The 25,868-nt window shown below is 41.3% G+C and overlaps 2 protein-coding genes across 4 annotated transcripts in view; one reads left to right on the top strand and one right to left on the bottom strand.

Moving 5' to 3' along the window:
* mapkapk2a (MAPK activated protein kinase 2a) overlaps positions 1-19,976 on the top strand; it is a 32,440-nt gene extending 12,464 nt beyond the window's left edge. For 2 of the 3 annotated variants that reach the window (XM_079296966.1, XM_079296964.1), the window contains exons 2-10: positions 8,740-8,879; positions 14,526-14,590; positions 15,347-15,426; positions 15,596-15,722; positions 15,853-15,928; positions 16,019-16,143; positions 17,575-17,660; positions 17,760-17,840; positions 18,170-19,976. In XM_079296966.1, the coding sequence (XP_079153092.1) occupies positions 8,740-8,879; positions 14,526-14,590; positions 15,347-15,426; positions 15,596-15,722; positions 15,853-15,928; positions 16,019-16,143; positions 17,575-17,660; positions 17,760-17,840; positions 18,170-18,319 (930 nt within the window). In that variant the 3' untranslated portion in view covers positions 18,320-19,976. The remainder of the gene's footprint in view (positions 1-8,739; positions 8,880-14,525; positions 14,591-15,346; positions 15,427-15,595; positions 15,723-15,852; positions 15,929-16,018; positions 16,144-17,574; positions 17,661-17,759; positions 17,841-18,169) is intronic. The other variant, XM_079296965.1, reaches the window with a different exon arrangement.
* A 3,279-nt stretch (positions 19,977-23,255) lies between these two features.
* Positions 23,256-25,124, bottom strand: il10 (interleukin 10; the record flags this gene model as incomplete). The annotated part of the gene is made up of 5 exons (XM_079265539.1): positions 23,256-23,596; positions 23,709-23,771; positions 24,375-24,539; positions 24,700-24,759; positions 24,960-25,124. 5 exons carry the CDS (start codon positions 25,122-25,124, stop codon positions 23,486-23,488), a joined length of 564 nt encoding a protein of 187 aa, XP_079121665.1. The 3' UTR covers positions 23,256-23,485.
* Positions 25,125-25,868: the final 744 nt, after the last annotated feature.

Consider the following 25,868-nt stretch of genomic DNA (forward strand, 5'->3'; position numbering starts at 1 on the left):
AAAAATGCGTCCAACGGCGCGCCAGTCTCATCGCGTCTGTGCATAGACTTTGTATGTAATCTCGACGTGCGTCAAAAAATCGACGCGTCCGGTGTGAACGCAGCATTAGTCTGTATTGTTTGACATTATGTTAAAACTGACATTTTTGTGTGTTGTAAGCTCCTTTTGACATAATATGATTTACTGGTTTGCAATTTACGTCGTCTGTGATTGGGCGCAGGATCCACCAGCCAACCCCCCACGCTGTGACCTATCTCTCTCTGCTGCCTCCCTGTCTGTAGAGGAAGGTTATTTGGAAGGATGTGGTATTGTAGTTGTGATAGATGGAAGCAGAATTCATATCTGTGATACATAGTCATTTCTAGGCTGACGCAGCACTCTGTCATACTGAAAGAGCACTTCTTTATGAATGGTTGTGACTGCTTCCTTAATAAACTCTCAACAGACATAACTTTCTGTTCATAATTGTGGTGATGCTGGACTTCTTCCCCACCAACTATTCTTTGTGTTTGTATTTTGTTCTGCTTGGGTTTTATAATCAGTTCCTAATAAGGAAGCGCAATGGTTGAATAGTGTTAACGATAAAGGGAAGTGAATGTTTTCTCTCTTCCAGAGTTCATTCATTCAACTTGCTACACGTGCATTCTGTTGCTCTGGTATGAATATTAGCCAAAATACTTAAACACTAATTTGAAGCTAAATTAGCTTTTGGTGCATAGAAGGACAAGCAAGTCCTAATTTTTCAATTTAAAATTGTCATAGATTTAATTTTATGTTGATCCTCGTTTATTTATTTGACTGTTTGTTTTAATGGTGGTGTCTTTAGATTCTAACATAATGGACAAAGGAACATTTTTTATAATAAAGGGAAATACGCTTTCTTGCTTTCTTGCCGAGATTTAAATTCAGGGTTTGAAATGAGGTTTTGTCCTCGCCCGTCACTGTGGCAGATCATTGAACATTTCTACTGCATTCACTTCTCCTGCCACTTCTGAAATAACAATACAAAATATATAAATATTTTTAGCAAAAATAAACTGCCAATGTTTGCAGGTGACCTGAATTTTTTACTCGCGTGCCAATACCAATATTTACTCTGTTTGGCAGGTGGTAATTTCATTCCCTGTTTAGATGAGAGAAGATGGATATCACTCATGTCTGCATGGCAAATATTTAGCTGAGCCAGCAGCTGGTTAGCTTAGCATAAAGACAGGTACCGGTAGATACAGGAAGCCCCTGAAAAGGTAACGAAATCAGCAACTCTAAAGCTCACTTATTAACATGTTACATGTATTTAGTTTAATCAGAACAAAAACTGATCAGTAATTTCCTGGAGTTTTTCTAGTTTTATGTAAGTCTGAAAACACACTCACACCTTGTCAGCATGCCAGCATGAATTCCCGCCATTTAAAATCGGGTGGTATTACACCAGTCTATTTGTATTCATGCTGTGACGCTGTTGCATCAGGCACTTCAGGGGATTCACAACATGAATCATGAGGTGTCAGAAGGCAGGAGTTAGTGGCGCGGCTCAAAGGGACGAATAGAGGTAGAGGCTGTCGAAAAACATGCCAAACGCCTTCAGTCTGTACTTATTTAGTGACACTTATCTGTTCATTATCCCCGTCTGCCTTTTGTCTCTCGCAACCCCGCTGTTCCTCTTAAAACACTCCATCTCCTTCTTTGTTTCCATGCAGGTATTCCAGCCTGTATCAGGAAGTGAGACAGCTGTTTCTGTGTGTCATACAGATGTCATGTTCTCTCACTTCCTCCCCCTTTTGTCAGCTGCTGATTTCTTTTTTATGAATGTGTGTTGTGTACAGGGACACCTGCTGGCTAAAAATACTCACCTGCAAGCTAGCTGTCTGTCTTGAGAGGAAAACCATTCCTCATAGAACTGGTAGCGCTTCAATCTGACTAGTGATACCTTCAAAACATAGAGCAAGCAAAGCAACATGAAGATTTTGTCTTTTGAAGGTGTGTTCAAACGGAATGAAACAAATATGTTTACCATGCGGAAGTGACTTGATTGACAGCTGAACAGTCTGTGTAGTACCAGCTAAGACTGACTGATCAAGAACTGAACTACTTTATTTTCCCCCAGTCTCTTGAAGAGGAAGTTTTTCATTAAAGTTGAAACGTTTCAACTTATCACCTACTTTGTTTTGCCGTGAGTAAATTCATTCCTTCTTGTCTTTGAATTGTCTTTGTATGCAATTATGCCATCTCTAGCGACGTGTCTACACAGCAGTAGTAGTAACACACACCAGTATTAATCATCTGATGGTCCTGTGAGGCAAAGCAGATGTCTCTAGCCAGATCATGTCCTATTGACACACAAACATGCTGCTTCACTGAGCGCGCGCGCACGCGCACACACACACGCACACACACACACACACAGACTTCTGCTATATTGTTGTTTAACCCCTTTCTTAACCCCAGGTTAAGAGGCTTTTTTTTGATTGAGCCAAGCTTAACTTGTCACCCCTCAATAATCTCTACTCTACAGCCCCATCACCCTCTGTGTGATATGTTCCTCTGGTTTCACCAGATCAACCCTGGACCTTTCCTCGGTTCATGACGAGCGGCAGGTGGAGGATGGGTGCTCAGCGTACCTCCCACCTCCCACTGTCCTACCCCGAGCTTGGGAGCTTTTGTGTTAGCTTACACAAAGTGTATTGTGTGCCCATCTGCCCCCCTCTCATCTCCCGCTTTCTCTATAACCTTCACTGTTTACCGTCAAAGACCAACAGCAGATGGGGGGGGGGGGGGGGGGGGTATGCAGTCACACAAACACCAGCAGAGAGGTGACAAGGGGTGGGGGGGTTCTTATGTATGTATACGATTGCGCATGTGTTAAGAAGACGGCGTAAAGTCTTTGTGGAGGGAAGTCTGCTATAATTAGATAGCTAATGTTAGTTTCCACACATGATTGTTTCCAGGTCATGTATCTATCTTTTAGTTCCTCTTGACAGTTAGACACCAGCGTAACAATGATGTAGAGTCTCAAGACTGCTCCGCACTTAGTCCAAAACAGGCATTACATACTATTATTTATTATGAGGTGATATAGACAGCATTTCAGTTGGTGCAAAGACCTAAATGCTGGTAGTGGCTTGCAACAATGTGGAAGGCATACCGTTGCCATTGGAAGCCAATTCGTAACAGACAATACTTATTGTAAGTGTGTTGATTTGTGGATTTAAACTAACTAGTCAAAAAAATCAAATGTGCAATATGATAATTGAAAGGTACGACCCATGGAGATGTTAAAGAGAGTTCATCTGGCTGCCTGCGCCCACATGGAGCCGATGTGTTGCTGTTGACTTTGTTGGGATGCCTATGAGGTAGTGGCGATAACAAGACAACATATTTATTTTATTAAAAATAAGGCTTTGGATACTCATTTTTTCGATTCATCAGGGTTTTGAATGTTCGACATTCTGCTCATATCAGATTTTTAGGAGTATGTTCACGCTGCGTGACAGCTGTAGTTTTGAGTGCAACACCAGATGAGGTGTAGTACGTTGGTGTAGTGGCCAATAGACGCCATCGAGCTATTTGTACAGCAATATTACTATTTTAGAATTTTAAAATATATTATTGCAGGAAATACTGCTGTTCATTCCTTCAGTTAAAACTTTCAGAAATCATTTTACATTGTAGCGGAAGTAGATCTGCTTCCCAGTAGGAAAATAATATTGTCTGCCTATGAACTGACTATCACATTTACAATACCACATCATTTTGTGGCACAGTTTTGTCATTTGAATTTATGTCGATGCATTATAGAGGATGAAAGTGTCGAAGGATCACAGTGCAACGATTCTGTCCTGTGCCTGATGTTTTGTGTGTCTGTTTGGCCGTTTTTCACTCTGCTGTGACGCAGAAAGTCAGAGCCACACTTGTTTGTTCTGTCCCAAAGGGTGGTTGAACTGTGTTCACTGTTGAGATAAAGCAGAGTAGAGCACACTACGCCATACCAACTCCTCCTGGTAACAGTCGCTCACCCCTCAAACCTTTGCGTCAACAATTCATCTGTTTTTTAAGATGCCAATACAGACAAACTTGAGTTTTGATTTGAATATAAGTAACGGCAACGTTAGAGGTTATAAGTCAAAACTGCATGTTATCTCTTGTCTTTGATGTCTTTCCTGTGTATTCACTGGTCTTATGTTTACTGGGTAGTTTCTCGCCTTTCTTTTGTCTTTTTTTTTCATTTCTATGGTTGTTTACATTAAAAGTCAGAAATGACATTTTATATGTTGCAGTTATTCATGGCCTTCCCTTACAGACATATTTACAAACAAAGACATGAAGTCTAGGGGTGTCTAGGGGTTCGGATCAACAAAGAAAAGGGGAGGAGACAAATATAACTTTGCTTTCCATTTATTAATTAAAGAACCTCAAGAACACTTAAAGCAAAGAACTTTGGGCTATAGTCTTACATGAAAACAAAAATATTGAAGATGTCCAATTTGAAACGAAATGAAATAAATAAATAAAAATAATACATTCAAGAATTCTGTTAAGTTTAAGTGCAACATGAGGTATGTTGATATCCTCGTCCTTTGATCAATATTGAAAGAAAGAAACAGCCAGTGAGCTAGCTTCCACTGTTTACACTGAACTGAACTGCTCAGCAACAACTTGGGTCTATGTTTACTTCCTGTCAGGTTATGCCATTCAAATACACAATAATGTTTACCATTACTGTGACATTAGTTACAAAAAGATGAGAATATCTCCATTGTCTGGGGAGAGGGTCGACCTTTCTGTGGTGACTGGAATATTATTGGGCCTGTCTAGCTTCCACTCTGATGCTTCTGTCAGCACCTGCCCCAGGTGTGTGTGTGTGTGTGAGACTCTCACAGAGGGGGCGTGTCTACAGCACCTGCCCCAGGTGTGTGTGTGTGTGTGACTCTCACAGAGGGGGCGTGTCTACAGCACCTGCCCCAGGTGTGTGTCTGTGTGACTCTCACAGAGGGGGCGTGTCTACAGCGCCGGACTAAGAATCACTCCGCCGTGGTGAAAGCAGTCTCTGCAGTCTTTTCCTTCTCATAGACGCCTGGAACAGCTTCACACTGAAGTGGGTGCGTGAGTGGATTTCGTAGCGTGGCTCAAGCATTTTAACCAGATTTAGAAATCCTTTGTTTTCTACACCGGAGTGTCCCCGTCGCTGACAGACGGGATGGTGGCTCTTCATATGTGTGGACATGCCGATGTTTTGGCGTTGTCGTGTGTCTCTCTTTAAATAACGCCTACATACCGTAACGTTTTGTCCACCACCCTCATCCCGTCATTATACGTTACAGGGAAGACAAAATGTTCCCAAACTTGCGACTTAAATGACGCCGCGGCTTCTCAAGTTCCTCCGCTCACCATGACTTCACCGTTAAATGCTTCTAACCTGCTCCGTTCACGTGAACACACTACTGCTTTATATCTGTTCACTGACACTCTGCACTGATATTCGGGGACTTGTTACTTGAAAAGGAACAGCAGCAGTATAACTTTATTGCACACTATGATGATTAAACTGTAAAAAAAAAAAAAAAAGGAAAAGAAATACTCTATTGATCCGCGGTTCACAAGTGATCCGAACCGTGAGGGGTGACACCACTAATGAAGTCACATGAGGAGGGTTCTCCGTTTCACTTTGCAGTGTTGCAAACAAACTAAAAGTTAATGATCACAAACCAACATGGATGTCATCAAAAGGACTGTGAATTCGGTGGCTTTTTCAATAAAAAGACTGCCGTTCATTAAAAAGTCATTAGTATGTGCCACAAAGACGTGGGAGCCAATACATCATCTGAAGACCTGAAGATTAATTTGAGATGCAGCTCAGCACTGTGTGTGAAGTCCTTCTAGTTATGACTCAAAATGTATTTATTTATTGTGAAAGTGTACAATGATTGCCATTCCCATGCTCACTTTATTTGTTGCACAGATTTAGAACGCCATAGAAAAAGTCATGCTGTGATTGGATGGACATTTTTTGGTGATTGGATGATGACTTTCTGTTCTGGAAAGTGCTCAGAAATCCCCTAATTGACAACATACCTTGCCTGAACGCCCTGTGTCTCTAGTTTGTGGTTGTAGAGTTTCATTTGGCTGTAAATGAAAGGGCTCACAAAAGGTCATTTTTACGTGCACAAAAGTTTCAAGATCTGATTTATGTTCTAGTTTAATTCAAACGCATTTAGAAACATAATAACCGTCTTGTTGGCTTGTTTGAATTGAAACGGTGCATAAACACAACTGAGTGTTTTATAGCATTGTTTGACCTTGTGGTTTCAGCAAAGTTGGGTTTAGTTCACACACTTTTGGTTGAAGTGTGTTAAAAGCTTTCAGTGGACGGAGAAAGAACAAAATATAGCGATAGGCTGAAGCAAGGGGGAGGAGTCAAACCAGAGCAGTCAGTTTATTTGCATACACAACCAGGTTACATTCAGTTTTCTACAGACGCCTCATTTCTTGAATACCCTGTTATGAAAAACAGTTTCCGTAATCAGAAAAACCTGATTTAGATTGCTCCTGGATGCTGATTTGTATGTGGAGGTTTCAAAGGATTACTCCATGTACGCACGTACACGAAAAATACTTCAGACGGAGAAAGCCGAGCAGTGACGGCACGGCAATAAGATGAAAGCAGAGATCACCTGCAGTACATCCTTGTATTCAAAATAACGTTCAACTAGAGTTGAGGCAAAGCAGCATCCAAAAGTGTAAATAAGTCATATTCCACCACTGAACACATGACTACTAACAATCAACCACAGCTTTGCCCGTCCCCTCGCTGCCTTCAGCCCTCCGACACTCACACTGAACGAATACAATCAGTGTCTTTTATCTCCAATTGTTATATTAGGGGAAGTTATTCTCCCCAAAGTAAGGTGCTATGGGAGACATATATTGCTGATACTGCTGATTTTCAGCTTGACAGTGACCAGGTTATCACTATGTATTGTCTGATTTCCTGTGTAACCTGGTTTATGTGAGTAACCTGGTTTCTAATGTTCGTGTAAACACACTGACTGTTTTGTGTGCCAGACAGCAGACTGGCTTCTCTGGCTCCCCGAGCACTCGCTGGCTGCTGGAATGAAGCCCACTGCTGTGTTGTGACTGTGGGCAGTGTTGGAATGTAATGCAGCACAAGATAGACAGACGATGGTTCATTGTCTGAGCTACAAGGCTGAACTCTTTACATCGACTGACGAGGATATTTTAGGGTGTTCAATCAAACAAACACCTGGCAGAGATCGGCATTGTCTTCCAGTTTAACATTAAATTGCCTCTTCTTCACAACTTATACTTTAAGCAGCTATACCGAAAAGTTGTAAAAATCTACCAAAAGTGAGTTTATTCAAACCTATCCTTTTTTCTTTTTTTTATTTCATGATTTGATATCTCCTTTACCCAAAGTAGTTCCAAAAACTATAGAAAGTTGTATTTTTATGTGGTCTGGATGTAAAATAGAAGTTCAAAAGTTCAGGCCTATATTTGACTGAAAGTCGTTTTACAGTAAAGGATGCAGAGAGTTTCCTGTGATGGTGTCTGTGGCATTATTTATCATAATATATGACCCTGTGCAGAGTAAAAACTCACACTTGGTAATCCTGAATGCTTTCTTTGATGAACATGAGCATTATTGTGTACCCTAGTGTTTTTGCCTCGGCTGTGTCTTTGCTAGAAGTGAAGGATTGTTGTAATGATGTGTGACTCTGACCACAGATTATTTTCTTTCAGTTATGAGCATTGTTTCCTCATTCCGTTCTGTCTCATGAAATGAAAGGGAAAACTGTTTGGTTTCCCTTTTGTAGGCAGCATTCCAACAAAGTGCATCTCAACGTGCTTCACTAAAAAAACTAAAGAAAAGAAAACATGAAGGACAACAAATACGGGTTATGGCAAGAAGAACTTCTACATTCAATTATCATACCGCTTACTCAGAATAAAGAAATTGTCTTTCCTGAAATCATATCGAACAGAAATAACAACAGTGTGAATTAATAACATGACCAAGCCTTTTATTATGTGCTGGCTGTCCACTATGGTTATGAACGTAACGGCAAAAAAAACAATACACCCACTGACCCACACAAAATTGCAAGCGGTGCAATACTGAATTTCATGTCACCTGTCCATAAGGACCGGAGTCATGCCAGGTACCATACCTCCAGGCTTCCCGAGTGCCCTTGAGCAGCATGCTGGATTTCCAAGTGTTTCAGAAATATTTCTCTGCAACTAAACTCCTCCCTGGACTTTCTGGTGTAGGGTGTCGAGGATTTAACATTTTGCTGTTGGCAGCAATAACTAAATGTATTCATGACGACACAAACTTGTTTGAATTGCACTTGCTTTTGTTGAACGGTGTGTTGACATAGCGACACACACAGAGGGTGCTACACTCACACAAGACTGGATTAGAAGAAACTCCTCGACATGTTTTCAACATTCTGCCAGCTGATGGCAGCACTGTACTTCTGTCTTGTATGTGTACTGTTGATGTGATGTAATCGTCCAGTGTGTCCGCTCTGTTTCAAGTCACCTCGTACATGCAGAATGTATTTCACACTTCATTAATCTTCTGGGGGTCAAGTTCTTTCACATTGCACATCTTTCTCTGTTTGGCAGTTAACCAGCAGTGTTAACTTGTAGTGTATTTTATAACTGTTGTTTGTGTTTGATGTTTCCCGGCCTCACCCTCCTTGTCTCTGACCTTCTGTCCAGATGCTGCAGGATTGTGCCAAGGCCCGTAGGGAGGTGGAGCTGCACTGGAGGGCTTCTCCCTGTGCCAACATTGTGCGCATCATTGATGTCTATGAGAACCTCTATCAGAGCAGGAAGTGTCTGCTTATTGTCATGGAGTGGTGAGTGCACAGTCTTGGTGTCAGACACACTAACATACCCATCCTTGTGTAGTGGTGAGTAAAATCATCATTCATGTCTTTTGAGTGCATTTTAGCAGATACGTTTGGGTTGGTCATAGATGCCAATACTGGCTCAAAACGGCTGGATTGAATGCTGGGGACAATAGCCCCATCTGGTGTTAGATACCACTATTTTGATTAAGAACAAGTCAGAACATGTATATCTATGTATTTATGTGTTACATTGTGTTCTACAAAGTTAGGAAAGCAATGTTTCACACAGTAAAGAATGATCCCGGTCACTTTCACACAGTGAGGCATAAAGCTTGTTCATGAGACACTGGTATCGGAGTCAGAGGACTACAATGCATTTATAAAACCATTACCGATGCATCATAATTAAAAAACAGATGAATTTACTTTCATTCTCTTTCATTAATTCAGTATTGGGAACAACTGGAGGGTTACATTTCCCAACATATTTCCCAGCATTCCTAAGAGAACCAACAGGACAAGAAATACAACTGCCTTTTAACAACACAAGACTTCTGCATGTTCTTAATCACGTGACATAAAAAGCTGCCCCCATCCACAAATAAATAATCTAGACTTCTCTTCAACTAATCCTGTGTAATAAGCATTCTGTACCAGCTCTCATACAAAATGCTTCCTCTGAAACATGTAATGAAACTATGTTCTGTGGCCTGTTACTTCTATCCTACCCAGCTTCTACAGTTGTCCCATGGCTTTAGCTTTGGTTTTCTTGTAGAGTTTGAGTATCGTTGTTTCTGTAAAAACATCAAGATGGAACGCTGTGTCTCAGTTCCAAAGTGTGCAACATAACGCAAAGGCCCTGATTCTCAATGACTGAGTGGGATGTTAAGAAGAGGCCAAATGCTTCCATAAGCTAGCTTTAGGGCGGGGGCGGGGGGGTGCCGGTCGGGTTGTGTCCATATTTGGCTGCTCGAGCCTCCGCCCGTATTTAGCAGAGTTTAGAACGTAAACACGATGCAGGTGTTTGTTTGAATCTGTTGCGTTCAGGGGCAGGAAAGGACAGCCTGGTGTCTCATGGCTGTTACAGGCGATCATAATGTTGAGAATTGAGTTTTACATTTGTGATTATTGAGTTTTCTGCATCGACACATAATCTTTCATGAGAGAATCACGATGCATCTAAGGATTGATCAGAGTGGGTAGTGGGTGGGACCTCGGACACTTTAGGGCAGGGGTCTCAAACTCATTTTCACTCCAGGCCACATCAGCATCATGGTCTCCCACGAAGGGCCGGTTGTAAATGTAACATATTGTTAAATAACTCTCTGCATTTGATTATTGTTTATTCAAGTGTAAACATATGGTACATGCAGTTATTAGGGGTGTAACGGTTCACAAAATTCACGGTTGGGTTCGGTACGATACAGTGGAGCCACGGTTCGGTACGTTTCAGTACAGTAGAAAACTAAATGCCAGAGAAATGTACTTGATTTTAAAATATATTTATTCATTACAACTAACATCATGAAGTTATTCTTTGACTTTGAACAATGATGGAACTAAACCTGAGTGACCCATCTTCTGGGGTGTCTTCTTAGCAACACGTAAGCATAAAAAACAAAAACTGCTCCTTAATGTTATGCAGTATTGTTACTTACATCTTGCAAAATAGATTTTTAATCTCAATGGGACTACCTGGTTAAATAAAGGTTTTATAAAAAATTCAATACGAATACGCGTACCGTTACACCCCTAGCAGTTATATGAATGTAAAAATATATTTAAGCACATTTCTGTTATTATAACTTAAATCCTTTTAATTTAGGGTTAAGAAACCCACATTACTCTATCAAAGATCAAACTATTAAAGAAAATATCAAAGACAAATATCAAACAAGTTATATTTTTAAAGTAGTCTTCAATGTACTCACAATACATTTCCATTTAGAGTGTACAGGAACCAGCCAAAGAGCTGCTTCTATGACTGTTTAGGTATCTCATCATTTTGACTTTCTATCTCAGAATTTTGACTTTCTATCATAGTTATGACTTTCTATCTCATAACTTCGACTTTCTATCTCATAATTTCGACTATGGGGATATTAAGTCTAACTTAAAAAAAAATGATTTCTTTAAACTTTTTTTATTATTATTGCTGGCGGATTCGCGGGCCACATAAAATGACGTGGCGGGCCGGGAGTTTGAGACCCCTGCTTTAGGGGCACCTGGGGAAGAACATTTTGGTCGAATGTAACTAAGTACATTCAGACCCCCAGCGCTGGTATAACATAACGGCTTTATAGTTATATGATTTAAATGGGCCAATGTTTTCCCAAAAAATGTACAGGCATCATTTTGATTTAAATATTTCATTCAGTACAGATTCAGCTTGTTTTGCAAAAACTGTACATTCCATCAAATATTCTGGGTATTGGTTTAATTTCCATCTAAAATTGCAGTTTCCAGACTTGGGAAGGCATGTTCAACAGAGCCTGAGCGTCTCACCTTTATCAATCGATCTCAGCACATTTTAGCCAGGTCAATTATTGTAAATCTGTATGATCTTAGTAGTAAATGGCCCATTTCTTCTAAATGAGCACAGGACCTTTTTCCTCGCCTTTGTATTTCCATCTTGCAGCACTTTCAAACCACCAAACCCCCATCAACTTGTCACACGTGCAGTAATTAGGTCTGTGGTTGCTCTGCATTGCGGATGTGCAGTGGTCCCGTCTTCCTACACACTCACATGCTAAGATGCTGCAGATGATGACTAATTTCACTGAAGACACGATCAGCATGAAACGGCAACAAAGAAAACTAGTTATTCTGACGAAACTCCAATATTTCCTCGAATATTACACACAGGAGGCTTGTGAGATCGAGCTGCTCAAGAGTATTCTTGAGTATCTTCCCATGTTGTGTAGAGGGTCACCATGTCAAATCATCTTTGAGCATTTCGGAAATTCAGTGATGGTCCTTCATTGCGATGGATATGGGCATTTTATTTAATTGGCAATCATATACACACCATTCAAATACTCAATAGCTCACCACATCTGTAGCAGAAAGTAGTCTCCAACAAAAACACCATTTACTCTTGTTTTTCTTTAAAGAAAGTATATTTTGTGACCTGTTTTTAAAGATGTATGTCTTCAAACGGGCTTGGGTGTGAGTCGCACACAGGCATGGAAAGTCAAAGAGAAGTTGTTTTTGGAAAGAACAAAAAAAAAAACAGCTGATGATATCGATATCAGCGATTACATCTCTTTGTCACCACTGGCGTCTTCACACCGTCCGTGAGATGTGAAGGCTGTAGACTGAAACTGTGTAAGGGTGTAACAGGGTTTCTGCTGTGATGGCGTAAGATGTGCACTCTTAGTTCTTTGTACATACAATACGTATCTGTTCTGCAGAGAAGTCGCACTTCCCCTGTAGACATTTTCAGAAGCACAGGGTGAGGTCGAGAGACCTCAAGTTCATCGCTACCTTTTGACCACACAAGAAAGAAAGTTCAGACCGGTGTGAACATTCGCCTCACTGCTGGAGGTCTCTCACGGCGAATCTTTTTGATATCTAAATACGATAGATGGAGACGAGATACTGTCGGTTTGTCAGCATGCAGAAGGTGAACGTGAGTGATAGGTTTTGAGAATGAAGAAGTGCGTTGTGGTTTAGCAGGGCTGCCCTACGTCTCTGAGTCTGCCGGGCCTGCTCTCCTGTTAACGCATGCATGCCTGGATCATCTGAAACTCACACAGTCATACTGAAAAAATGATTAAATGAAACCTATCATGAAGTGCATCGAGTTCGATTTCTCACACTCGTGCCTCGTGCATATTGAGTTCAGGCCAACAACCATTTGCTTTGTGTTTGACAGCACCGGTAACGTTTTCTGCAGTTATTGGTCTTGAAAGTGTGTTTTTTTGTAGAGACAGTAGGCTTTGTTAAACATTACAACAAAGCACCATGAACTGGCATGAACCGGATAACATTTGCATGTTTAAGACCATGACTCCCTGCTCGGTACTCTAGAGATGATAGCTGTGCTCCAGACCAATCGCTAGGGCAGGGGTAGACTATTATAGTCCAAAGAGATTCCTGCATCCATTACATAACAAACATTTCCATATCATTTCAAAAAGATGTATTGTTCATTTTCAAAGTAGGATACTTTAGCGGTAGCTTTCTGAATACAATCGGTCCTAGCAGAATACACTTAAAGCCACAGTTACATTTCAAATACAAGAAACGAGACTGAATCCTCTGAATACAATATAGTAGAATACAAAGTGCAAACACAGCTTTGAGAGGTCCCTTTTCTCTTTTATTTATTTATATATATATATATTTATACACACACGGATATTGCTTTTCTTATCAAAACAATAATTTAGACCAACCTGTCATGAATAAATGTCTTTAGTGTTGAACAGACTGGTACAAAGGTACATGTATTAAATGTTTTTAAGAAAATGTAAAAATAAATCTCCCACCAAAGTAAATGATGACGAGGTGATCATATGGCAAATGACTGTACAGCTTTGGAAAGTATTGTTTTACTGCTTCCTCTTCAACATTTGTAGAATTGTGCTTTCCATGTTCTATAATTTCCAAAACACATTGATGTCGACGCCCTCTGATATGTGTCTCTCTCCACACACACACTCTCTCTCGCCCCCCCCCCCCCCCCCCCTTATCGTGACAAGTCCTGAAAGTTGCCCTCTCATCAGATTTCCTGTGCTCAAATGACTTATCGTCATTCGTCACCACTTTATCTAATACTTTGTTTTGGGCTGGATTTGATGTACTCATGAACATTGCAAAATTGTGAAAAAATGGGATGTCTGCCTCTGCTGGCACTGTGACGTGTTGAACTCCTGTGCACCCGTTTCACAGGTCACTGGTTGATTCTAATGCCGTGTTGGTCATTCATAGACTAAAGGTGTGAACTGCACCACTAAAACAAATTGTCTTTTTTTAGCTCCTGCTGTGTAGAGTTTTAATTACTAATAATACTAACGATGTGCAAAAGGTGTGGAGAAGTGATTCAGCTGGTTTCATAGAGTGTGATCGACTGCGCTGGTCAACCGACAGACCACAGACCACTTCTACCAGCAGACCAGTCAGAGGAAAAGTGAATTGAATCAGATTGGGCTATGTTTCATACAGCCATCCCACAATTATGATCGATCATATACATCATGATACGCAGTTATTTTGGCCTATATTGTAACTTGTGTGACATGTAGTTGAATCATTAAGGAGGTTTAGGATTGCAAATTTAGAAATATTTTTTTTATTTTTAGCCTTTCTCTGCTTATTTTAGTTCACTACTTGAGAAATAATGCTGCTGACGTGAGTTTGTCTTCAGTGTGTCACTTCCTACTAATGCCCCCCCGCCTCCATGACTGTAGAGCACTCATGATGACCTCTCATGGGACTAGACGTGATTCAAGGATCCGTCGATGCAAAGGTGTGCTTGTTGGCTCTGGTTTCAACTTTTGGGATTTCATGTGAACCGAGGTTAAAGATGAGAACATCAGAATGTTATCTGCTTACTAGCCCCCCATCCCCCCAAACAACAGCAACAACAACAAGGGAAACCCAGATCCTGAATTCACCTTCACTACACTTTTTTATTTGTTTTTGCAGCATGGATGGTGGTGAGCTTTTTAGTCGAATCCAGGACAGAGGAGATCAGGCCTTCACAGAGAGAGGTAATACACTTATGTTGACTGAAAACAATCTGAGCATTTCTCACAATACTGCTGTATTGATTACATGATTACTAGGGGTGTAACGGTTCACAAAATTCACGGTTGGGTACGATACAGTGGAGCCACGGTTCGGTACGTTTCAGTACAGTAGAAAACTATAAATGCCAGAGAAATGTACTTTATTTTAAAACATATTTATTCATTACAACTAACATCATAAAGTTATTCTTTGACTTTGAACAATGATGGAACTAAACCTGAGTGACCCATCTTCTGGGGTGTCTTCTTAGCAACACATAAGCATAAAAAACAAAAACTGCTCCTCAATGTTATGCAGTATTGTTACTTACATCTTGCAAAAGAGATTTTTAATCTCAATGGGACTACCTGGTTAAATAAAGTTTTTATTTTTTATTTTTATTTTTTTCAAACGTGTTCGGTTCGTCATGCGTACCGAACCGTGAGCCTCGTACCGAACGGTTCAATACGAATACGCGTATCGTTACACCCCTAATGATTACATAGCACACTGGTTCAGACATTCGACTGCATCCACACACAGACACATAAACATTGCACACACTCACACTTGGTTCATGATTACGATCCACAACTTCATGCGACCCTTATCGGTGTCCTTTACATGTGCTGTTACTGGCACAGTGTTGAGATAAATGGCCAGCGCGTCTGCTGGTTAATGCAACATTCAAAGTCACTCTCTCTGTTAAAAGCTGTTTTTTTTTCTCTTGTCAACAGAGGCATCTGACATCATGAAAAGCATAGGAGAGGCCATTCACTTCCTGCATGCAATCAACATTGCACACAGAGACGTCAAGGTTTGTATCACAGCTAATCATCACACCGCTTAATAATGAATTTCCTGCTTACTGAGAAATGAAAGCGTTCAGAGAAGAGTTTAAAGGATGACTTCCGTAGCTGCAGTAACTGAAGACATAACTGTTGTTTTTTGTTTTTTCCGGCCTGCTTCCTGAATCCTCCCTGCAGCCAGAGAATTTACTGTACTCCTCGAAGAGGCCCAATCCTTTGCTCAAACTCACGGATTTTGGCTTTGCCAAGGAGACCACTTCACACAACTCTTTAGCTACTCCATGCTACACGCCCTACTATGTTGGTAAGGATCGGCTTCTGTGTGCAGATTCGCTCCACTCAATCGCTTATTAATAAACGGTTACAAATACTAGATATTACATTTCTCCGCCCATTCATCCCTTCCGCTTTCCTTCCTTCCTTTCTGTCTGCAGCTCCAGAAGTTCTTGGCCCAGAGAAATATGACAAGTCATGTGACATGTGGTCATTGGGTGTCATTATGTATATCCTGTAAGTTCTTGCAATATCTCTGAACCCTTCATCAAGTAGGATTATCTTCTTCGGGCGGTGACTAATATTTTCATTTCAAACCACGACCAGGTTGTGTGGCTACCCTCCTTTTTATTCTAACCACGGTCTAGCCATCTCTCCTGGGATGAAGAAGAGGATCCGGATGGGCCAATATGAGTTTCCAAACCCTGAATGGTCCGACGTATCGGAGGAAGGTGAGGCGACATACTTACACTTTGTTTATTTAGAAAGGCACTGGCCGCTTTGGGTTTAAAGGGTTAGTGTTAGGGATAACTGAACCTAATTATGTGAAGGATTATTTTGTTAATACAGAAATGTATCTCTCCTGAAAAGTAATGTTTATTCGTCTCGACGAAAAGAAAAACTGTCTCATAAGTCAGAAATAACACTTCATGACCGTGTTCTGTTTTCCACAAAGCTCTTGCAGGCGTTCTTTAACAATCATCCAACCGAAATATGACAACCACGCCGTCCGTTTGCTCTTAACTCTCTCAAGAAATAGAAACTGAAGCAGCTGTTTCACCTCCTGTTTGCAATCTGTCGCATTCACTACAATAGAAAGTGATGTTTGATTTCCTGAGTAATGCAAAACTTTTAGATGGAAAAGAGAAGCTAAAGTGACGATTTGGCGTAAACTAACCCAATACCTTCCTCTAACAGAGGGGTGTGTGGGTATACAGCGTTGGAGGGTGGACCTCGGAGCTTCTAGGAAAGTCTGTGTGCTCGTTACCCCTGAAGGCAGTTTGGTACATTTTAAAGTGAAATGCTTCTCGCACTTTGAGAGCAAAAATACGAGGCTGTATCTGTGAAGGTCCCTGTGATCCTGTTTTAGCCGTGGCGGAATGTACATATGCTGTTACACGAGCATATGAAGGCGGATGTGTTGTACTGTAGCTACTACTCGTGAACCAGCTCAATCCTAACTGCCTAACTGTCTTTGTCACAGTGGGATTTCTCAGTTCCGTTTTAGATGAAAGTAGAACAGGAATGGCAAAGTCACAGTCCATAAAATCATTAGCGATCTGAATGTCACCAGAACAAAATGTACAGCAGTCTGGGCTCTCGTATCTCTTTTCAAAGTCACGTAACATCATTTAGAAAAATAGGATACTTTGAACCCTGCTTGCTTGAGTATAAAATATATTATGTGTATATGTATAGCAATATATACAAGTTGCCAGTCAATCCTAATACAACAAGAGTAAATAACAGTAGTCTTGTTTGGCACCATCATGCGAGGCCAGTGTCCTCTACCTGTGCTTTCATAATGTTAGTCCATCTGTCGCCTTGTCATTTTACGCACTATTTGAAAAAGGGCTGCGATCAGAATTCTTGGGACCAATGACAGCTTCCTGAAAGCGATGTGAAGACTTTAATTTACCATGATGCATTATTTATTTATTTATTTAACTATTCTTAACATTGTACAGTAAATTGTACAGTAAATCTGATTGGCCTTTGAGGTCAAATATTAACTGATTACGATCGGTGGCATCTTGATCGGAGCGCTCTTATTGTTTTGTTAATTATTTTTATTCTGGGGTTTCAAAATACAGTGTTACTTCAGACTGTTCCGTCTTAATTCCTTTCTTTATTAATGATGTCAATAATACTTGTGTTTGCAGCAAAACAACTGATTAGGACCCTCCTCAAGACGGAGCCAACGCAAAGGATGACCATCACGGACTTCATGAATCATCCGTGGATCAATGTGAGCACAAACTCTACTCTCATCTGTTCAGCTCCATTGCTCCGGCTGATCTCTGTCCACTGAAGTAAGATGTGTATGTGTTTGTGTGTCTTTCTAAAGCAGTCGATGGAGGTTCCCCAGACTCCGCTTCACACCAGCCGAGTGCTAAAGGAGGAGAAGGACGCATGGGAGGATGTCAAGGTTAGATGTCTATTTCTCTTTGTATCCGTTTTGCTCAAGTTCTTTAATATTAAATTGTTTTATGAATAAAAGAATCCATCCAATTTTATCAGAAATGTCCCTATGATTGGTTTGTTAGTGTTTAGCTGGTGGTGTTTTATCTTTTCTGTCATTAGCTACTTCCCTGAAGGAAGTGTCAGAGAATAGAAAGCAGTCACGCTGGACAGTAGTCATGATCTGCTTCTCAAGCTTGAAGGCCGTGTGACGATATGAAGTTTATCCAAAAACCGCAGACTCTGGTCGGGCAAAGCAAGCGGCCTGATGAGCTTCTTTTTTTTGTCATTTTCCAGGAGGAAATGACCAGTGCCTTGGCAACAATGAGAGTCGACTACGAGCAAATCAAGATCAAGACCATCGAGGAATCGACCAATCCACTGCTGACGAAAAGGAGGAAGAAAGCCAGCCACCCCATGCCGGACCCCCAGTCTGCTGCCCACTGAGCGTTGCACACGCGCATGCACATACAGACACAGGTTGTAAAAAGGAAGCAATAATTTTGTCGAGTCGCGTTGCATGGGTTTTCTCAGCGTTTTATTTTTCATGGCGAATGCTAATGTTTCGTAGGAGTGTTTGTTTTTATTACTCAACCATTTTAACAAAACCCACCGCTCTGCTGTGGCAGAGAGGACATTTGATCTGTGTTTGTACACCAGTGAAGAGATTATGAATTCTAGAAAAGGAGAGCAGTGGGAATCGGTGAGATCTCCCGCCTCTCCTTTCCCTAATATCAGGTTGTGTACTCGGAGGGGCTTGAATGTTGGAATAGGACACGAAGCCTTAGCATTAGCAGTAGTTCTATCTTCAACCCGCCGCCCCTTTCTAGCTCTCGCCCCAACCCCGTGAATGTTAAATCAAATGGCTAAATCCCAAAAATAAAAGCAAGGGAAGTTTTCTTTTACGTACGTGCAAAGTAAGCGGATGTATTTTGAACTGACGAGTGGAATGTAAGGACTCTGTCCCTGATTTAGCTGGTAAAGTGGGAGTGTCTGTCAGGTTCAGTTTGTCTTGGTGAATGTCGAACAGAGGCCTATGCACTCACAAGGGCCATGTGCCATCCTGACAGAGCACCTCTCTATTGTGGCCCCTCTCTCCTACCTTAATCTACGCTTGTGTTTCAGGTACATAGTTTAAAGGGCAGAGAAGGACGCCACGTTTAAGAGCAGAAACTGGCTCCACCTGTCTCCCGCATGTAGCTCAAAGGAGAGTAGGAGCCAACCGATACTGTATTTTTTCATGGATTTTATGAACATATTAGCATAGGCCTTACAGAGTGTTGCTAAAGCAGCAAATGACTTTTAACCCCTACCATTTGGTTCAGGCTTTTACCAATGTTATGCTCCCCAATTTGTAACATTGCCAGATTATATTTCAGGTGAATGCTATGCAGATGTTTGTCAGCTTGAAGTACTGCGAGGACCTTTTCCCCTTAGTGTTGATTTCTGTTTGCAGATGTGTTGGCGAGATGTCGATGATGTGTGTTTATGGAAGTAGTAGCATACTCTGTAGGGAATACATGGTTCAGACAGACTGGGCCATCTCTGAAAAGATCATGTAGTTACTGTTGGTTTGCACCGGGAGGCTCAGTGGGAATCATTTGTTCGCCCACATTTCTCCTCCACACTTCCTGGAGGATTGACAGGAAGTAGAACGTACTCGACAGCTGCTCCTCGTCTCCGAGCAGAAACTCTGACGACGCCACCAGCAGGCTGTCGTCCCACTCGGACAGGGTGCGTCTGTCGGCTTCTCTCCGATGTTCTTTTTAATGCAAAAGGACGCTTCCAACTCACATGGGCTCATGGGAAATGATTGTGTTTCATTTTTGTCAGTTTCGTCCACTTCACTTTGTAAAATCACATCCACTTTACATGTCACATGGCACCTACACATCTCTCACTGTAAAAATGTTCATTGAATGTTTTTGACAATGTTCCTCCAGTTTGTTTTTGTTTCTTTTCGTCCCCTCAACACCTTTTTTGTTTTTGTTTTCTTCTTTTTTTTGTAGTAGTAGTGGAAGCACATAATTGTCTCATTGAGTCTGTTAAGCTCAACCTGCTGTACTTTTGTCTGCTTCGGCTTTGGATTAAAAAAAGACACAAACACAAACCTCTTATCTCCATTTCTGCATAGAGAATAACAGAGTTTAAAATGGATGAATAGCAAGGACGACGAGCGATTTCTTTTTTGAAATTATTACAATTTGTAATATTTCAAGCATTTAGCAAAGTTGTTTTCTGGTTACCATTTTCTCTCCAAAGCAGTCGTGTTCTTTGAACAGTTCAAACCGAGGTAATGACACATTCCAACTCTATGCACTCTTGATCACGAAGGCCAGCTTGTCTACTTGTTGCATGTGTGTTGACTGTTCTGAGTTGTCGTTCACGTTCATTATTTGAATAACTATCAAATGTTTTATGACCTTTGCCTCAATATTTAGACTTGTTTTCGTCTCATTCACGTCTCCGTCTATGACTCGGGTTGTCGGGTCAGTTTGGGATTTGTGACTTTCACACGGAGTGCACAGACTCAACTCATGACAGGCTTGCTGGCATGAGTTACTCCCGGAATATACGCATTTGCGTAGCAAAACCGTGTGGTATCATTGAGTCAACACGGTATTTGCCAACACTGGGGTGTTTAGAGCAGCTTCCCGCTCATGCAGAAGCTGATTTCTCTTCAGGTGCAAGGCAGCCGTAGGCACTCGTCTTCCAGCTTTGAGTGTGATGAAACCCACAGTCATCTCTCGCTCTCTCAGGTAAGTGAGAAAGGGGGTAAATGGGTCTTCAGGGGAGTCCCTCATGACAGATAGTAACCCTGTGGAGATGCTACCCCTTTACCCCGCCTGCTGCAGACCTTATGACACCCACCCACCCTGCACTTACCTTAATTAGGGAGGGCACCCTAAAGCATTTTGTTTACTGCCCTGTTTGAAACAATTGGTGGTATAAAACTCAGGTTAGATGTGCGTACAATATGTAGCAATAATCACTAAGCCTCAACAGTTGAACGTCAGAGGATTTCCACCAGTGAAGGAAAGTTGGATAACTCATTAATTTGTTCACAAATATGAAAACAAGCGACAATAAAAAAAAAAAAGTGAAGTGTCAGCGTGTTGCCCTTCAGTATGTCATTACTGTGTACATCCTTTTAAACATGAGGGGAAATGTAAAGGATGGAGACTTCTTGTAGTTCTTTGAAGTGGCATTGCCATCCTGATTCTCACACACACATCCTCTCAGACAGCAGAGCTGTTTGACCCCCATAGTGAGACTCTGCAAGAAACCCAGTGAATCGAAGGTTTTCAGACGCGATCAAACGGAAAACTGTTTCGTCATCAGTTTTAGGTACACCGGTTATCTTTCACATGTGCTGGAAATCAGATTGTTTTTACTGTAAAGTACAGCTTTGGGCACATGTGGTTCCTGTGGTTGCTTTGATTTTCTTTTTTGTCTCCCGTTGTCTTTTTTTGCTGATTATTTTAAAAACGTGCTTTTTTTGAAACAGTCTTCTAAAAATATATACAGTCTCGTACTTGACTCATCGAGTGTGCACAAAAATTCATTTTGAACCTTTTTATGATTCAAAACAATGAATCAGAACGGATGTCTGTCTTATTTTCTTCTTTTTAATGCCACATGTATCTTGACTATTTCCAAACTGACTTTTTTTTAGCGCTCCTGAAACCGACAAACGGACCCAAACTCACTTCACAACGTGATTGGTCAGCTGTGTGATGGTGAGACAAGAAGGATGGAATCTGTTCTTTTGAGCTCTTTTTAACTGAACTATTTACTTTTCATGTGAACAAAGGAGTTCATTCTTATGAATGCCCTCTGGGGGAGACTATAATAATATGTTGCCCTGTGCTCTTATTGAAGTGTTATGTCTCCTCTTCAGAATTATATATTTGTATTCATTATGGGCCAAACAATTCAGCAGCTCTTTGTCAGAAATAGAAAGAGTCTGTTTCTTTCTCTATTTTGTTATGTCATTGACATTATATATGTTTTATTATTTTCCATAAATATATTGATTTGTTTTGAGTTATTGGGTATTGAGTTGAGGGAGCGTCAACAGAAAACGTTAAGAATTATGAATTCAATTTGAGGATTTAGATTTATTGGAAATACTTGGGAGGGGCCCCTGCACAGTTCCTCACAATGATTTCCATCTGGAGTCTTTTGAAGTAGACTTAAGTTGATTTGGGATATCTTAACTGTTCAGAGGAAAGCGCTGAGCCATGACAGATCCATATTGCATTTTTGACCATTGAACATGATCATTCATAACGGTGGTTCTCCTTTTCGTTTCTCTCACCCTGCCCCGAAACCATTGCTCTCTGTACAGACAAACCCAGTCATTACCAACCGACAGATATGATCGTACGTCTAACAGACGAGCGATTCACAACGTAAACACCGGCTTACTGGAGTCTGAATCAACACCGTACAAATGTTTCAAGGAGTAAACGCAACACTGATTAACGTGATCCATCCTTAACCAACCTGCTATTAACACTGGTCAGAATAAAATAGATGCAATTGTCTCTTGCAGACAATTGTTATGAATGATATCTTTGCATATGGTTGGCTATACAGTCATTGCTGGAATGATACTATTCAGATCATCCCACGTTGACGAAGCAAGAGGCGGATGAAAATGTCATTAGAGTAGTTTCAATGCAGAGGCCTGAGTCATGTCGTGTGTGACTTGGCAGTCTTGAGTAATGCATGTACGTACATTCAAATGTTATTAAAGGGGCATGTGTCCGTGCCCTCTGTTTAGAAAATATTTTATTGCTCAGGTATGAATGTACTGTGGTACAGCTCATGGATTAGACCCTCCCTGAAAATGCTGACATAGCACATAAAAAAACATTTATTTTACATGCAGGGCTGCTATTTCACCCTGTGTGCTACTTCTGTTTTATGATGTGTCTGACTGAGTAAGATTACTTGTGTCTGTCTGTGTGTGTGTGTGTGTGTGTGTGTGTGTGCGTGTGTGTACGCGCCATGAAGGTGACACTGGTTAGTTACAGTTTCCGTAAATTAAGATACAGCAGGGCTGCTGCTGGTAAGTGATGTATATGGGTCACGTTTGAGGTTAGTGAATCCGCCTGTTGAGTTTACACTCAGGTTCCCCACATATAGACTGCAGAACTGCAGGATGTGATGTCAGTGCTCTTACAATTAGCCATCCCTAATAAATGGCACACTAACAACTGTATCGTCTTGTCAAACAAACATCAAAAGAGACATTCATTATCATCAAGTCATTTATTCATCGACAACAATGCAATATTAGTCATAAATATATCGATACATATATATATGATAAAAAAAATAAATATCACAGCTTCATAAGAGACAGTTTTGGTTGTAACTTCATATGTGTCGGACTCAATATGGTCTTAAAACAGAAACTTGTCCCCAGGACAAAAGCAGAAGTCTCAGAATAAAAAAAGACATCAGTTCAGCAGGCTGCAACAACATTTGGCGACACTCATACCAGTGAAAATAACTGATTGAATGCAAAAGAGTACAGGAGTCCAAGGCCAAGGAGTTCCTGGCATGAACATGGTTCACGGTTCGATTAGGGTCAGCAGGTCTTCAAACGGTGGCCGGTCGGTTTCTGTGCCTATTAGAGGCCAGATATGTTTCAATGTAGTTAAAGAGCAGATCCAGCTCACTCATGGCCTTATATGGACCTTTACTCTCCATCTGTGGACAAACACACGTTGTTTTTTTTAAATTGTCAAAATACAGGTATGCACACACATGTGGTTTTTAAAATGAACACTTTCACAACTGAAGATGAAATGTCGACACTCACCTGTCTGTAAGTAGAGTTGAGATTGTTGATGTCAAACTGTTTCCTGCAGGAGAAGTAATTTCTCTAAAGGGGAACAATAGAAAGATGATGTTAGGGGCTACCGACATTAGACAGCATGTCCTGGATTTGACCCCCACCCACCAGAAGCACAGGAAAGCATCCTTTCTCTTTCCCTTTTGCAAGAACTGGGTGATGCACACCTTTGCAAGCCAGTTGAAGACACTGGCTAATGAAATATGTTGACCCGTCCTGTGAGCCATGCTTCCCCTTTCGGCCACGATCAGACGTTTGACCGATGCTGGGAATATTTTGGCGGTTTTGGGATGTAGTCCAAACCAGTAAGGTGGTTTTGATGGTTTGGCTGTGACATACATGGACTAGACTTTTGTGACAAATAATCACGTGTAGACTCTTCCTGTCTGTAAAGCATGCCGGCAGGAACTTATACATGTAACTTTTCAATAGCCTACACTGCGATAATAGAAAATGACTTGTGATTTATGGAAGGTATATTACATTTATAATGTTGCACTAAACACTTTAAACTTGGAAGTTAATTATCTTCCTCACTACCTGTAGCCTACATCGGAGCTTTCGGCAGCGCGCGCTCGGCGCGTGTTTACATCTCATTCTCCTGTAGGAGTAGCACGTGTGCCCGCTACTCACACATTGGGTGACATCACGCTTGAGCTCGTCGAAGATCAGCTGTATCGACTCCATGTGAGGCTGCAAGTCCCTGGTGTCCTCCGTCACTCCGGACATGGCTGTCGGCAGAACCGTGCTCAGGTAAAAGTCCAGTATGCTGTTCATGGCGTGGCAGGCGAACGGGCTCTGAAGGAGGGAGGAAAGCGCGAGCGCGGTTACGAGATGTCCGCGTGTTTACAATGCTCGTCTTGTCGGTTATTTTAGGCTGTGTTTATTTTCTGATTGTACTTGAGAAGCGGTGCATTTCTGTGAATGATCTTCGTGGAGAGTTCAAAAGGTAACTTACTTTAAACGAGTCCTCGACGCTCTTGTCCAGCAGCGCTGTGTCCAAGTCATCGTTTGCTTCCTGTAAAAAAACACAACAAGGCTTGTGATCAGTGACAGTGTGAGCGCAGCAGCAGCAGCAGCCGTAGAGGCAGACAGGCGGCGGTGAGGAAGTGCAGCATCACCTGACTGACAGGACTACGTAGGCGGCAGAGATCTACCCAAATGATGCTGCACGAACCTCAAAGGTACTTTCAGAGTAAATGTTGTGCTTTTACTCACAAAGAAATCTCTGATCTGTGAATAGTCCTCTCTGAGCTTCTTTAGCCGGACAGGGAAGGCCTCCACGAAACTACAGCACTTGTTGTTGCACATGGGACTGCACCAGGCACTGCTGAAGAACGACGAGAGAACCAGGGCGGACAGGAGGAGGGACCAAGGAGTCATGCTGGTGAACAAGCTGATGGATCTTCTGGAGGCAGAGAAGAGAAGAGTGAAGATGCTGCTGGCTCAATTGGACGTCTGTGCAGTTTTCTGACTCCTGAGAGGTGAAACTGTCTTGGTATGATCTTCCTAAAGAGCTCAGAAGAGAGACGTGCATATATTCAGTGCATCTCTTGCCTCAATTTATAGCCAAAATTGTGTCCAGTCATAGACACTCCAAAAGGAGTGTCTATGACTGGAATGGGGGGGGGGGGGGGGGGGTTCTCAGAATCTTGCACTATGGGCTACACCTCTCATGTGTGTATCTCTGTGTGCTATCTGGAAATCGGAAATAATTGACATAGCATTTATGGAATTTTGATATGACATCATTTTCTTTTATTATTCATGTTTTTCATATTGTATTACAGACACACAGTGTGTGTAATTATGTTACATAACACACTGTGTTTCCATTTGACTGTTTACAATAATGCCCCCATATTTATGTGCATTATATTAATCAAAAGTATAATGGGTACTTGGGTGGAAAGAAATAATGTTGAAAATCACAACAAATGTCAATCATATTATATTCACAATAACACAGGAAATACGTTATGTCAGTAGGAAAGGATATTAAGTTGTGGTTTATGTTCGATGACGCTGTGGATTCCCTCTGTATGCCAGACATGCGTAATGAGACAAGAGTGAAGCCATGTGATCTTTGCTTTTTGCTGAATGTGATGTATTGGTATGTTTTCTCTT

The sequence above is a fragment of the Melanostigma gelatinosum genome (genome assembly GCF_949748355.1).
Source record: "Melanostigma gelatinosum genome assembly, chromosome: 3".
Taxonomy (NCBI): Eukaryota; Metazoa; Chordata; class Actinopteri; order Perciformes; family Zoarcidae; genus Melanostigma; species Melanostigma gelatinosum.